The sequence below is a fragment of the Phalacrocorax carbo genome, chromosome 5, assembly GCF_963921805.1.
Source record: "Phalacrocorax carbo chromosome 5, bPhaCar2.1, whole genome shotgun sequence".
Lineage (NCBI taxonomy): Eukaryota > Metazoa > Chordata > Aves > Suliformes > Phalacrocoracidae > Phalacrocorax > Phalacrocorax carbo.
Genome location: NC_087517.1, coordinates 7,855,301 through 7,869,671, shown reverse-complemented (window position 1 = coordinate 7,869,671; position 14,371 = coordinate 7,855,301). Strand labels below are relative to the sequence as shown.

Genomic DNA, 14,371 nt, shown 5'->3' with positions numbered 1-14,371 from the left:
TACTTTCTCCCATGTGAAGAATATTTATTATCAAACAAAGATTGGGGGAACTACATAATGAAGTACAAACATCTTCCTGTCCTTATTCTGAAAGCAAATGAACAATACAGAATAACATGAAACTGTTGTTACAGGTGGGTGGCAATTTCTAATGAAATGTAGCATTTGCCAAGATGCCGTTTATGAAAGAAATTAGTGGAGAGAAGTTGCTGCAGTTAGAGTTAGTGAATTAGAGCCCAGTGATGTGGTAGCATTGTTAGTGACAATTATTTATGATTCTTTCCATTCCTTAAATATAACTGTTATCTTCAGTGATATGCTTAGTTAGACCAAAGCCTATCTCTCCAAAGCTGGGTGAGACTAACAGGAAAAAGACAACTGTCTTACAAAGCAGCTCCATTTCTGGACCTGCTTCAGAAAGTTAATTCACACTATTTATACTTCAAATATATAGCATTGGTATCTTTCATGCTGTTACAAATGGTTTTTAGGTGCTGGTATCAGGTTGACAAGACAAAGATTCAGGTATTTTAAATTCTTAATAGATTATTTAATGATACCATAGCATACAGCAAATAATTGAGAACAGAAATTTAAGTAAATTTTTCTTATAGAAAAATCTAGAAACTAGTTTACATAAATAGTCTTAAAAATCCTTCACAAATGATGGCAGTTTTCAGTTCACTTACAAGTCAAGACATTCATCAACATGTGGATTTTCTGACCTCCTGACTTAAAGCCTTGCTTTGGGCTTGTCTATTTTCAATTTTCTATTTTACATATACAACAGGAGCATATACATCTTTAGTCCATCTAAAAAGAAAGAGAAGCAATCAGAGTTTCTCATTATCTGTTACTGGAAGTTAAATAACACTTCTTAAAAACCAGCATCTGTCATCCAGGAAATTTAATCTTTCTTAAGACATTAAATATTTAGATCACTATTTTTTCAACCTCAAAGCACAGGCATAGAAAATAGCAATCCCACATACAAGTGATAATAAATCCACCCCCAGACATTTAATGATCTTTTATTTATGTCAATATGAAAAACAGTAAAAACGACAGCATAAAAAGTCTACTAAATACAATAGAAGAAGAGTGGAAAATTCCTCTCATTTAAAACAGAATCATCTACATAGCTTGATACTGAAAAGAGCTACTGAATGATTCTCTTCTGTATCTGGATGATGGCATTGAAACCCAGAATTAATAAACGAAACTAATATGTAAGTGTGTAATTTCTTTTAAAACTTTCCAGGTATGCTCAGTGTAAATGAGCAATCATACATTACTAGCCGCACCGTGGCACATTCCACAGTAAAGCACTCGTAGGAATTTAAGACGTTAGCCACACAGCAACTTTCTTTTAAGAAAAGAATGTATTCTCCAACACATAACTAGTCAGCAGCACAATCCAGCTCTCAGCCCTTAGTCTTCCAGCAGATAGTTTGGGTTGACAACCAGGTATGGATCTTCATCAAAAGTCTCCTCTTCTCTGGATCCTCTCAGCCCTGACTGGGACAGTTCTATCAGAATGTGGTCCTGCAATAGACAAAAAGTTGTATTCAGACAAGAAAAGAAAGGTTTGTTTGTACTTTTTGAAGGCATCTCCTTTTTTATACTGGTATCACCTCTTTTTGAAGAATTTTTCAACCCTTTTAATTGTGAATTCCCTCTTTAAAGGTTCCTAATCTCAACAATTACATTCAGTGGAAATCTCTCATATATTGTATGCTTTCTGGGAATACGTCTATCTAGTGGTTTTGTGCCTTTAAAAGTGAAAAGTATTTTATATTTTCATATTTTTTTCCTCCAAACTGCCCTAGTGCCCCTGTGACTTAAGGTTATCCATTGAATAAAGTGTTCTTTGTATTTCTGTATCTAGTGTATAACTAACACTATAGAAATACAGAAAAATATCACTTACACTGCTGTAGGGACATGATATGGCACTCTGAGCTTTTACTTACACACATCTCTAATTTATTTCAATGTTTTCTCTGTAATTATTTTTAACAGGTATTAAACAAAGGTGGCATTTATACTACACCAGTCAATAACACAGAAGCACAAAACATTTTTCAAATTAGGAAGGTATTCTATTAAAAATGAATTATGGTACTATGTAAGTTAAACCCCTTTTTCACTATGCACACGTCTCTATACATACATAATGTGTAAGTCGGTGAATAACTCTCTCTATGATCTTCTTTTTATTTATTAGTTCCTCTTCAGATTCTATTTCAGCTTCAATTTCCTTTAGATACCAATTAATAAGTTCACTCTTCTTTAATGATGAATCATCCTCTTCTGCAAAGAAAATAATTTGTATAAACACACCAGCAGTAAGATACCATTCAAACCATAAGAGAAAAGGATTTGTGTGTTAACATTTACAGTGCTGAAGAAACATCCTTTTTAAGATGTTTAAGAAACATCAGACTTTCTTCTTTTCTTAAATCATCATGTTTTGTACAGGAGGCTGTTTCATCGTGGTTTAATTGGAGATATTTAGATTGAGGATTGAAGCTTTCAGTTTTAAGCATCCAAGCGGCTTACAATTCAACGAGCAGCCTAGCAATCACATCAGCCTTCTGCACCAAGAAAAAGCAGTCACATGGACGTGTACTATTTCCCTCCAAGTATGGGCAAAAGAAAATCACTGTCACACAAAGCCAAAGAAGTCATCCTTCTACACGTACTCAGCATTTTGAACAGATACTGTAGTCTCCACACCCTACCAAAAACTTCACTGCATTGGTATATGCTACAAGACAACTCCTGCATTTCATTACAGGAATAGCCTCATTGCAACTGAAATATTTCACCTCCCAAAGAAATGATGCAGCCATTTGGCACATACTGGTTAAGTATATACTTTAGGCTGTGGTTGCTGGCATATGTTGGAGCTCTCGCTGCAGTTTTCATTGCTGCTGACTCTTCTAGCTAGGTTAAACCAGCACATGCTACAAATCCTTTTCTGGATCTGCTCTGTTGACATGCTCCTCAGCTTACCAGGCTCTGACAAATGACCATGATACCAGAGCTAAAAAAGTCCAAGAAGTCATGTTTGTATCATCTAATGTAGTATAGCCACATGTGTACAGGCTGACACCTGACCTAACAAGTTTGGTGTCTCAGCAGGAATGAAAATCCCAAGTGCAACAGCATGAGATGTAGTAACAGTTGCTTCCTGAACCCAGGGTCTACCATCAATAAACACACTCTTACCTTCCTCTGCTTTCCTAAGGTGCAGCACCAGGAGATTAGAAATTCGTCGATACTCAGAGAAGCCCAGCCTAAGAGAAGCTTTGGGTGCACCATCCTTGTTCATGTCCTCAGGATGGCCATTGATCCCATTCACAAGACCATTGACCCCAGCTGGAGCTTCTGCCTCACCTGTTTGGACACATGCCCAGGTTTAAATCTGTAACATCTTTTAATTGTTTAATACTCTGAGCCACTGAAAAGTGTTGCATTGACCAACCAGGAGAGTGGACCCACAAGGAAGCTGAAGAAGTAAGAGAGTTAAGAACAGGAGTCAAGATTCCTAGACCATTATTAGATGAGAAATAGGTGAGAAACTGAAGACAAGCATATACTCAAACAAGGTAAGCTGTAAAGACTGGAAGTACTTTGCCCTTTGAAAAAATTCTCTACAAGTAATTTACCATTGACTCCATCTTGGTCCTCTTGATCCTCCATTTGCTGTTCATCATCTTGGTCTAAATTGATGTCAGGAGTCTCAACTCTAATGATGGACTTATTTAAAAGCCTGAAAGCTTCCTTCACATGTTTCGGGTGAACCTGGGGAAGATTTGAAAAAACATGTATTAAATAGGCATGGTGGCTCTTCTAGTGTTAAAAGCCTTTTTTCCCCAATAGCTCCAGAAACTCAGCTCTGACTCTGATGAAGGGTCTTTCTACCCATCTCACCTGATTAATCCTAAGCAGCAAAGACTCTGCAAGTCAAAGTATATCCCACTACAAGTACTCTGAGTTCACACTAGGTTATGGAGGGAAAAGCAGCCTGATGAATATTTCAAGCTTTAGCAATCATGTGGAGTTGATAAATTTTTTACTTAAGACAAGAACATTTTGAAGAAAGATCAGTGGAACAAGAAACATGAAAAGAAATGGATCTGAACAGAAACAATATGGGGAAAAAACCCAAGATGTAATTAATGAGGCTCTCCTCCGGAACTGAAAAGCAAAATCTGGAAAAATCATCTCTAGCTGAGCCATAAGCTAAAAGCTATCTGTTTCTTTATAAGCTGAATTTAATTAAAAAGAACCCAACGGGTATCTAAGCAGTGAGCAAGTTTCTATCGCTGCCTGTGTCACATATCCCCTAATCAACATTTCAAAAGCCCTGCTGAGTTTTACAGCAGGGCCTAGATGGATAGCAGTCATACTACAGTTAATAGCCATAACAAAACATACATTTCAACATTGACTGATGTAAGGAGGAACTCAGATCACAAATACAGGTGCTCTTAGGGAGGTTCAGACACTTGGATGAACTTCAGCATTTTAGAGTGCAGATGGAAGAGAGCTGTGAGAGATTACAAACTATGCAAGATTAGGCTAGACATTACCAACAGCCCCGCCTGGTACTAATAGATAGATACCAATAGTTCTTCCTATTTGTCATGATTTGACAGGTAACAGGCTGAGAGTGCTGATACAACTGTACTGCAGAAACATGCATGTTCTCAGTTTGGACCAGCTGATCTGGTCCATACCTTAAAAACAGTAAGACATACCTTAAAAGCAGTGTTTCTAGCACACAAATTCAGACCGAGTATGACCACATCACAAGTAAAAACATGATCCAAGCTCTCGACCTCACCCACAGGATTTAAAAGTGTACAATACTATCAAACAGCAAAGCCAGAACTCCCACATTTACATAAACATTTATACAAACTTTCTTCAAAAACCTGATACCTCATCACAGCAGTGCATACGGGCCATAGCTTCAGACAGCCGAATCATGCTTTCCAACTGTCGCACTGTGATTCTCCAGGACGACTTCGTCACTCCAGAGCCATCACGCTGCCGTAGTCGTTTATACTGCTCCACTATGAAGTCCTCAGACTCCTTAGATATCTTTGTGACGTAAGACAGTATGACAGTTTGCCATGTTAAAAGTATTGAAGTTTATGTCTTTCGTTAGATTGGCAGTTCCCAGACCCTTCTATACTAGTGTAGGGGAATAGACAGGGATCGGCGACCGGAAGATCATGGGATGTGACGGAAAGATAGACTCCTCCCCAGAGGAGTGGCAGGAACAGGAAGCGCAAGAGCTATATAAGTGTGTGACGCAGCTAAATAAATGGACATTTTGTATCCATCATATTGATGTCTGTGCATCACTGTCCCCAGGGTGGGTAGAGCCCTGTGTCCCGGAGATATGCGGCCCAAGATAAGTTCTCCCATAGAAGCGTACTGCAACATACTAGCTACTGCTTTTTCTCTGAAATATTCTATGCTATACACATACTATACATAAATATAATTACAATTGTTATGTTAAAATATTGTAATAATGATTACAGTAACAATGATATTACGGTAAGTACATTCACATGTTAATTATTTTACAGCAGATTTTTCATAATTTCTATTTTTCTGTTCCACCAACTTGCTTCCAGGCATAACTCAGGTCTGACTCTACTAGGTTGTACTATGTTTATTTACCTTTCATTCTGCAGGCAGACGCACACACAAGCATACACTCCATATACTAACACTGACTACAGCTCTGTGTACAGGCTTTTTAGCCTGAGTCTATCTGCACATACACACATCCAGTGGAAACAAACTCCCCACCACACGGAAACAAAATGGGAGTTTTCAAAACTCTGTAAGGCAGGGCGTCCTCTCCTTCCATTTGAGAACTACATTAGAAGAACTTCTGAAAACCATAATGCACAGCCCATCCAGGCTGTCCAGGCTGCTATTTGGATAGACCACAAAAATTTGTCCTTAGAGCAGTTTCCCATGTTGCGTATTCTACCACAAACAAAGCAAAGAAACATCAAGGAACAATACCCTTTTAAAATAAAGACAACCAAACTGTTTGATTAAGCAATAAGCCAATAAAATACAAAAATCTCTACAGCAACCATGTTGAATAACCCATGCTCTTGAGATATGAAAAACCTATGATATGACACCTCAGTTGTTCTAGACAGATGGTAAGAGCTACCACCAAAGCAGTTAAGACTACTGATTATAACAGTCTCACCTGGGCTGGCTGGGTTTCTAGACTTAAAAAAAAAAAAAAAAAAAAAAAAGAGTAAAAAAAAGAGTAAAAAAGAGAGTACATGGCTCCAAAACATGCTATGTTTCTAGATAATAACTGAGTTTATGGCTCCTTTCTTGAGAGAACACTACACTACGTGTCTTTGTATTTGCCAGAAAAAAGCATGCTACAGAGTGACTGTTCCTTTGGACCACCTCATACAGAACAACTTATACAGAAAAGTAGAATTACCTTTGGTTTAAACTGTCTTGCGAACAGCAGATACCTTCTGATATCATCTAATGAATAGACACGATCGACAGATTCTTCTACTCTGGAATGCAGATCCACTATCCGTCTGGCAATGGCATAATCTGTAACCTGGGATATCATTGCTCTGTCAGATCACTTCCACAACATCAGCCAAATATCAAAACAGCCATATTCTTCCTTCCCATTCCCCTCCCTCACTTGCACTCCTCATGGCAGAGCTAGTCTTTCCAGAAGCCGGACTCTCTGCCAGAAGATCCAGGAGAATGCCCTGGAGGCTTTTAATACAAGGAAACACAGCAGAGAAGGGATAAAAGGCAGTCTTAGGATTTATAACCTCTTGGAACTCTCCTGGGTTACAAGTTAGCCATAGAACAGGCAGAAAGCAGCACTCTGCAGCGTGGGAACTGCTTTCTTCCTTTTCAGCCTACTCTGTCTCTTTCATCAGTCCCTTCTAAATTAGATAATCACTCTGAGCAAAAGAGTGGAAAGAATAGTGCTGAACCAACATTAATCTCTGCATCTCATGTGTTCCCAAGGCAAATGCCACATAGACAGGTGGTGGCAGTCTTAGTCTTAGTGACCAGCTATTTGTAAAAATGACTAATGGTGTTAAAGTTTGCAGGTCAAATCACTACAAGATGAAAAGGCAGCATCCTCGTATTCAGCAGAGCATGTTCACATTTGTACTGCCAGCTTTTAACTTTGCAGACACAAAAGAAAAGCTGAAGCAGGACACTCTCATTAGATCAGCTTCACCTAAAATTGCAGAGGGCCACCAAGATGGTCAGAGGGCAGGAGCACATGATGTATGAGGAGAGGCTGAAAGAGCTGGGTCTGTTCAGCTTGAAAAGAAAACAACCACCTCGTTGGCGAGCATAGATGTGAGGGAACCAGATTGTTCTTAGAAGTACAGATTGACAAAAAGCAACTGACACAAACTGAACCATGAGAAATTCTGATTAGATAAAAGCTATTATTATTTTTTTAAACACATGAGAGTTGTCAGACATTGCAGTAGAGGCCTAGAGAGGCTACAGAATCTCCATCCTTGGAGATACTCAAAACTCACCAAGTCAAAGTCTTGGCAACCTGTTCGTGATCTGCTTTGAGCGTGAGGTTAGACTAGAGCCCCCCAGATGTCATTTCTGACATAAATTATTCTACAGTTCCTTAAAATTACCTCATTACATTCATCCACAAGGATGAAAAAGAGATCAAAGCGAGACATGATGGGAGCTGACAGGTTTATGTTCTGTTTCAGTGACTTGGATCTGTCATAGCGCCCACCAACTGGGTTTGCTGCAGCCAAAATGGAGGTCCTGGCATTCAGGGTAGCCTGACAATGGAGGGGAAAAGAATAAAAAAAAATTGAAAAAGAAAGAATAATGATATCTGTGACCATTTGCTAAAACAACCCATTGCAATTCGAATGGGTCAGCATACATCTTTTAAATGGGGTTTCAACAGAGGTATTACAATAATCACTCCTCAGAAGAGCCCAAACTCTTCTAACCAGCCTTTTCTAATCAGGTCTCTGCCTCAGGAGACAGTTTGATGAATCAGTATTTTAACATTGTCACACTCTTGTCAGTAATACTGAAACAAACCCTTAGAATTGCTTTTCACAACACCCTGTTTTTCACAGTGCAAATACACGCTTCTACAGACACACACAAATCTTTTGGGGCTGCTTCAAGGTTAGGATTTTCCCATTTTCTGATTCCTGTCGACCACTATCTCTTTTTTCCTTTCAGTAACATTTCTGATCTTTTTTGGGTATGTGGCACAAAAACTTTGCAGGCAAGTGATCTCTGTCCCGCCACAGTGAGGCAGCTGCAGAGCTGACAGGAAAATCTGACAGATGACACTAGATCAGTACCTGTAACAGTCAGACAACCGTACAGACCACACACCCAGAGGAATAGCGCAAGCTACCTTCACTCCTGCTTTAGTAATGGATATAGTCTGCTGCTCCATTGCTTCATGAATGGCTACTTGATCCCGCACATCCATTTTGTCAAATTCATCAATGCAACAAACCCCCTGCAGAGGGAGAATAAAAAATAATACATCACCCAAATTCAATCACTTTTGGAAAAAAAGCATAATTGAGACAATTTGGGCTCTTTGTCATTAACCAAAACCATTCCAGGATTGCAGGAACCTCTCTCTGGTTCCTGGACTCACATTATCCGCCAGCATCAGTGCTCCAGCTTCAATGACAAATTCATGAGACTCTTCATCTTTTACAACAGCTGCTGTTAGACCAGCAGCACTGGAAGCTTTTCCACTGGTGTATACAGCACGAGGGCTGAACTCATCCACATGCCTACGGAGAGAAATAACAGGGAGGAGCAAACTTAGAAAGTCATATTAAAACCTGCAGAAACAGGATAACTGTAATGCAGTGTTGCCTTTTAGAAAAGGCACAGCGCACATGTATAGCTCTAGTAACACTAGACAATATTTAAATGAGATGCTTACTTTAGAAATTGACTCTTGGCTGTACTTGGATCACCAACAACACAAACATTGATGTCCCCACGCAATGAAGTGCCTTCTGATGTGGTCTTAGGAACTCCTCCAAAAAGCATCAGCAGGACCCCACGTTTCACTTCGTCGTTACCTGCGCCAGAAAAGACATTTGACTAAAACCCAAAGAGAACACCACCATTTTTCCTATTAAAAAAAAAAAACCCAAAACATCAGCCCACCAGGATTTTAGAGCATTTGGGTACATCTGCTTAGAATTTGCCTATTTGCTAAACATCCACTAAAACTGCATTTATGTCCTTGATAGAGTTTCAGGGAAGAATGACTCAGAAAGCAGCTGAATTCCTGGATGCTACAGTAGCTCAGAATAGGGACCCAATTCAGCTGATCAAACTTTTCAGACATAAGCAACGTAAGTTCTCAAACAGCTCTGAACCACAAAAAACTGCAAACATATACCCACACATGCGTGCACAACAGCACACAAATATTTGGAACCCTTAAATCTTTTGAAGGAAGCCCATACAAAACAGAGCTTATATCCTACTGTCAGCTATAGGGTTTAGCAGTAGATCACCCAGTATCAGACCCAATCACTTACACTACTCTAGCAGGGCTTACTAATTAAGGACAGCAAGTATTCAGGAAATAGATTCTCCTTCTCTAGCATAACCAGAGCTGGAGGGGAAAGCTTGTGGTAGTTGGAATAGGGCTTTCAAGCTCTCCCAAAATGGCACTACAGGGACAGCAAAAAGAATATTTCTGAGACAACAACTAGACCATTACCATGGATAGTGGGGAAGAGGCTGGTGCACAGATTATGGTAAAGGTTCTTATCCTGGCTCATTTCAAAAACCTTTTCCCACTCTTTCACAGACATTTGGTTTTTAATGCTTTCCGCAGTCTGTTCTTCATCTCGGAGCTCTTTTCCACCAAACTGAAGAAAGGAAATAGAAAAAAAAAAAAGTGATAACATGGTCAGTACTGAATACGAGTACTGCAGACAGGTTACAAAAAATTGCTCTGTAAGCTGCATGGGAGGAACACATACAGAAAAACTGACCTTAGGCTAAGGAAGCTTATCACCTTATACCTTTACAAACCAACAGACAATTTCCTAGGGGGCAAAATCAATGGAGTGTAACTTCAGTTAGTGAAAAAAACCCAGGAGAGATGCTTGTCCAGAAGAGATTAAAAAGAGAGTAAACCAGTACAGCTTCCTTTGGCTAAAATTTACCTTTGTAAGCATTCTTCATTAACTGGAATTCACAAGGTCTTTCACTTCTGCCTCATTCCAGAGTAAACTTCTACACCCAGAAAATAACAGATGCTATTTTTGTCCTATGTGACAGTGAAGCTGCTAGTAGAATTATAGATTAAAACATCATACCATTCTAAAACCCAACCATAGTATTACTTATTATGTTGAAGTAACGTCCTGAGATGTTATGTGATAAACCAGGGGAAAAAGAAGGATCACTGTTTTCCCTGTGAGAAAACAAAGCTGTACGATTTCCTGGAGGAAAAGGAAATGCTTCAGAACTGAATGAAAGCTGAATGGAAATAAATGGACCAGTTAGCTCTTTAGAATATACTGATAACATTGGCAAATAATCACATCTGTGAAAACTGCTATAAACAACAAAGACAAGGAAAAAAATTTGCTGTATAAATATAACCATAAAATATATAGAATATTAAGACAGTCAAATGCACAGGAAGGCGATACACATAGGTATTTAAAGCTTTACCCATTCCCGCCCCCTAATTTGAGGTAAAACCACACAGAGCAGAAATCATCAACATCTTTAAATCTATTTTCTTTCCAGACTCACCCGTGGATTTGTTGGTGCAACGTAACAAGCTAGGAAGACTAGCTTATACGACAGCTCTCTGACTCCAAGGGCGCGAAGTCCTCGAATACCTTCAGTTTCATACCCCTCTGTCCCGCTCACCCGGGAGCCGGTTTCTGCACGCACCCCTGCCATTAGAGTGGGAGTCAGAACAGGAGTTCCCAGAACAAGCAGGAGGGACATGTCATCGACATCACGAGCACTAGCAACAAACCTGGTGTTGAGAGCTGGGACACATCAGGCACAACGATCAGCGACCCTGTGAAGTCACATTTGTCACCTGCCTGAGCAGACTCCACTGCTTCTGCACGCAAGATGACTTCCACACTGCGAGGAATGCTACCACGCGGCAGCTCGGCCTGCGTCTCCTGAATGCGAACCTGGGGAGGGAGAGGATATTAAGCGCTTAGTGGACGTCATCAAATTTGAAACTGCTTTAAAAGCTAAGCTGCTAACAAATACAGTCAGTAGCATTTGACTGCTGCCATCCATGTAAATCATGAAATTCCTCTTATGGTAAGACAAACAACCGAAAATCCCTTCACTAATCAGTATCTAAGAGGCCTTGGAGAAACTTAAGAGGATATAGAGGGGACACAATGACAATTATGAGGGCTAGGAAAAGCAACTTGAAGAGTCCAGTTAATGTGACTGACACAAAATATTATTGCAGAATGTGAAGTGCTGAGGATTTTGCTGGGGTAAATCAATCTAGAAGAGCAAGCCACTGTAGACACTAAGAGACACACCTTTTCATACCTGTATAAAACAACTACACATGATGTACCTCCAACACGAGACTGGCTCGAATATGTGGGTTTTCAGTGGCTTATTTAGACAATAAACATCACGCAACAAAACTGCCTTGATACTATTCATAATTTCCCATGCTTAAGCATAAGCCTTCCATAGACAGAAAGAAGCTATTTGCTGAAATTCCAGTGCCTTTTCTTGAGGTCTTTTATTGATGTTGATGCCTTCAATGTGTAGCAGTACAAACACCACATTTCAGCTCCCACAGGAACATTATCGTTTGTTGTCATCCCCCAACCCTGCCACCATACCTTTTGGAAATCAACAAATCTTGATTTGTTTGTGTCCAGCATGAATCTTCTTCTATTGGCACAGACTGGGTTTCTGCAGATGTTTGGCTGTGTGTATTTAAATTGCTGTTCCACATCTTTAATCACTGTCTGGCAGTCGAGGCACAGGAAGGTTCCGCTTACAAGCTCAGGATGGACTGGGTGGGTACGTACCACCTGTCCACTGATACGCATCAGTGAGCCAATTTTTGCTGATGTCAGCTCTCGAATTCTGTTTAAAACAGAAATTCATGAGGATTAAATTTGTAAGTTGACATTTTTATGCCCAGGGTACTACTCAAGTACTGAGATGCAACATAGTTTCATTCAGTCTGTGACTAAACAATAGCTGTAACAGACAAAAGAAACAGTTCCTAGAACGTATTCTCACTTTATGATTTCCCAATGCGAAAGTTACTTCACTGGTACTTCAAAAGCAACATACTCTAAATAATTTTTTTAAATTGGAGAAGTTATATTTATTTGTGGAATATGATGAACGTAAGTACCTGAGTATGATTCACAAATGAAAAACTGTTGTTTCAGAAAATATCCTGCACAAGATCAGGAACTTCTTCACAATCCTATGGGCCAACTGTACACTTCACGCTATACAACTAAAACATTTTCAGTACGTGTTGGTGCTTTTTTCCCCAGTAGTAAAAATGAACAAGTTTCTGGAATGAATAATCATCTTACTTGTGTCTGGTAGGTAGATCTTGGAATGCAACATAAAAGTCCTTGTTTGAGGGAACATTTCCATGGTCTCTGGCAAAGGTTTTCACTGCTCGGCAGAGGTAAGGGTAAATCCTGAAATATGGAAAATAAGTTCAAATTTTATGGAACCAAAAGGCCTTCTATGCTTTAGACTACATCAAAGGCTTGCAGCATACCTTTCCAGGTTCTGGCTTTTACTGCCACGTTATCTAAGAACACACAAAAGCTAATCTAAATATGCTAAACATGAGATCACTGCATAATAATGCCATTTGCTTTACCATCTGAAAACGGACTTTTAAAGTCTCATTTTATGACACTTTTATCCTGATATTAAGTAGATCCTCAAAATAAGCCACTGGTTCAATAAAATATTTTCAGAGCAAGACGTTCTAGAGGTTTATTCTGTATTCCTGTACTGACCATCTACCTCTTTACCAGAATACATGCAATTGCCTAGTTAACTAATGGTTTCCAAAGAGGAACCAATTATGAAATAAGTTTTGATCCAGTAAAAAAAGAAAAAAATTCTTAAATGTGTTTTCAGGACACAGAAAGCAGATAATCCTCTCGGTTTTTACATAACACGTAAGATGTTACGGGCCTGAGACCGCAGCATTGCTCAGGTCTCAGGGGATCTCTACACTGTACCTGTAAAATTCCTCCTGAATAGTGGTAGAGAGCTGCTGATTGAACTGCTCCAAATCCACAAAGCTTACAATCAACGTGTTCCGCTCTGGCCGAATCAGTTCTTCAGCATCACGCAAGTATTTGACCTCCCCATCGCTGTTCTGGAACCTGAAAGCGAGTCAGGAAAACTTTTCACAGTTACATATCAGGCTGCAAATGAATACTTCAGGAGAGAAAGAGAAGAAAAGGATCGCAGACGTTAAGGAGCGCGCAAGGGACCGATGGCATCCCACAGTCCCTTGCAAACGCCTTTTCCAGCAGTATTTCTCCTCCCGCCCCCCTCGCGACACCCATCCCACAAACGCCCCCAGCGCAGACACACTGGATCTGCACTACACACAGCTGGTTTGCCGCTCAGAATTTTATTTGTGGTTTAACAATGACCCTGCACCAGCAAAACGGGGTTTCTTCTGTGTTCCTTAGGGCGACGTTAACAGTTTCCTCGTTTGCTGCCCAAGGGTCCCTCGAGAGACAAAACGCATGGAGTCAGGCGTATTAAGGCGCCACAGCCAAGCCGCAAAAGGGATGCTCAACCCGGTCGTCACAAAATTTTGTTAGAAAGGGTCGGATGCACCTAACAAAGTCCCACGGAGAGCTGCGTGGGAGGCGGGCACCCCAAGGCAGAGCAGTGCCCCAGCGGCGGGCCCCGGCGACAGGAGAGCTTTTCTGACTGAAATTCTGACGGAAACTCGAGGGATCGGGGCGACAGGGCCTGACAGGATCCCCACCCCCGCCAAATGGCGGCCCGCCGCCTCCCGACGGCCCGGCCCTGCCCGCCCGCCGCCAGGCCCGGCCCCTCTCACTCACTCCTCTAAGAAGTCCTGGAACAACTTCTGGCACTTCTCGGCCACCTCATCGCGGAGCTGCTGGTGCTGCTGCGCCGCTCCCGCCTCCCCCGCTGCCGCCGCCACCGCCAGGTCCATCCCGCCCGCCGCCGCCGCACCGAGCCCGACCCAGCCCCGACCCGGCCCCACAGCGGTTCGCGCCACAGCGCGCCCCACGTGCACCGC

The 14,371-nt window shown here is 40.9% G+C and overlaps 1 protein-coding gene across 2 annotated transcripts; it reads right to left on the bottom strand.

The window, feature by feature from the left end:
• MCM6 (minichromosome maintenance complex component 6) lies at nucleotides 1–14,318 on the bottom strand. 2 transcript variants are annotated; one of them, XM_064451043.1, is made up of 18 exons: nucleotides 14,169–14,318; nucleotides 13,323–13,469; nucleotides 12,654–12,764; nucleotides 11,937–12,186; nucleotides 11,087–11,252; nucleotides 10,855–11,000; nucleotides 9,806–9,956; nucleotides 9,011–9,152; nucleotides 8,714–8,855; nucleotides 8,462–8,569; nucleotides 7,707–7,862; nucleotides 6,506–6,634; nucleotides 4,954–5,115; nucleotides 3,675–3,810; nucleotides 3,235–3,402; nucleotides 2,174–2,313; nucleotides 1,402–1,545; nucleotides 1–813 (listed from the first exon to the last, which is right to left on the bottom strand). In XM_064451043.1, exons 1-17 carry the CDS (start codon nucleotides 14,282–14,284, stop codon nucleotides 1,432–1,434), a joined length of 2,484 nt encoding a protein of 827 aa, XP_064307113.1. In that variant the 5' UTR covers nucleotides 14,285–14,318; the 3' UTR covers nucleotides 1–813; nucleotides 1,402–1,431. The 2 variants fall into 2 exon arrangements, with proteins under 2 accessions (XP_064307113.1, XP_064307112.1); XM_064451042.1 differs by having other exon boundaries at nucleotides 529–1,545.
• Between the last annotated feature and the right edge of the window lie 53 nt (nucleotides 14,319–14,371).

Coding starts and splice junctions, on each gene's coding strand:
- MCM6 (XM_064451043.1), bottom strand. CDS start 14,284: ATGGACCTGGCGGTGGCGGCGGCAGCGGGGGAGGCGGGAGCGGCGCAG. Junction 9,153..9,805: donor CCTCTTCCCCACTATCCATG/GTAATGGTCTAG, acceptor TTTCTGGCGCAG/GTAACGACGAAGTGAAACGT. Junction 3,811..4,953: donor GTATGCACTGCTGTGATGAG/GTATCAGGTTTT, acceptor AATCTTCCCCAG/GTTCACCCGAAACATGTGAA.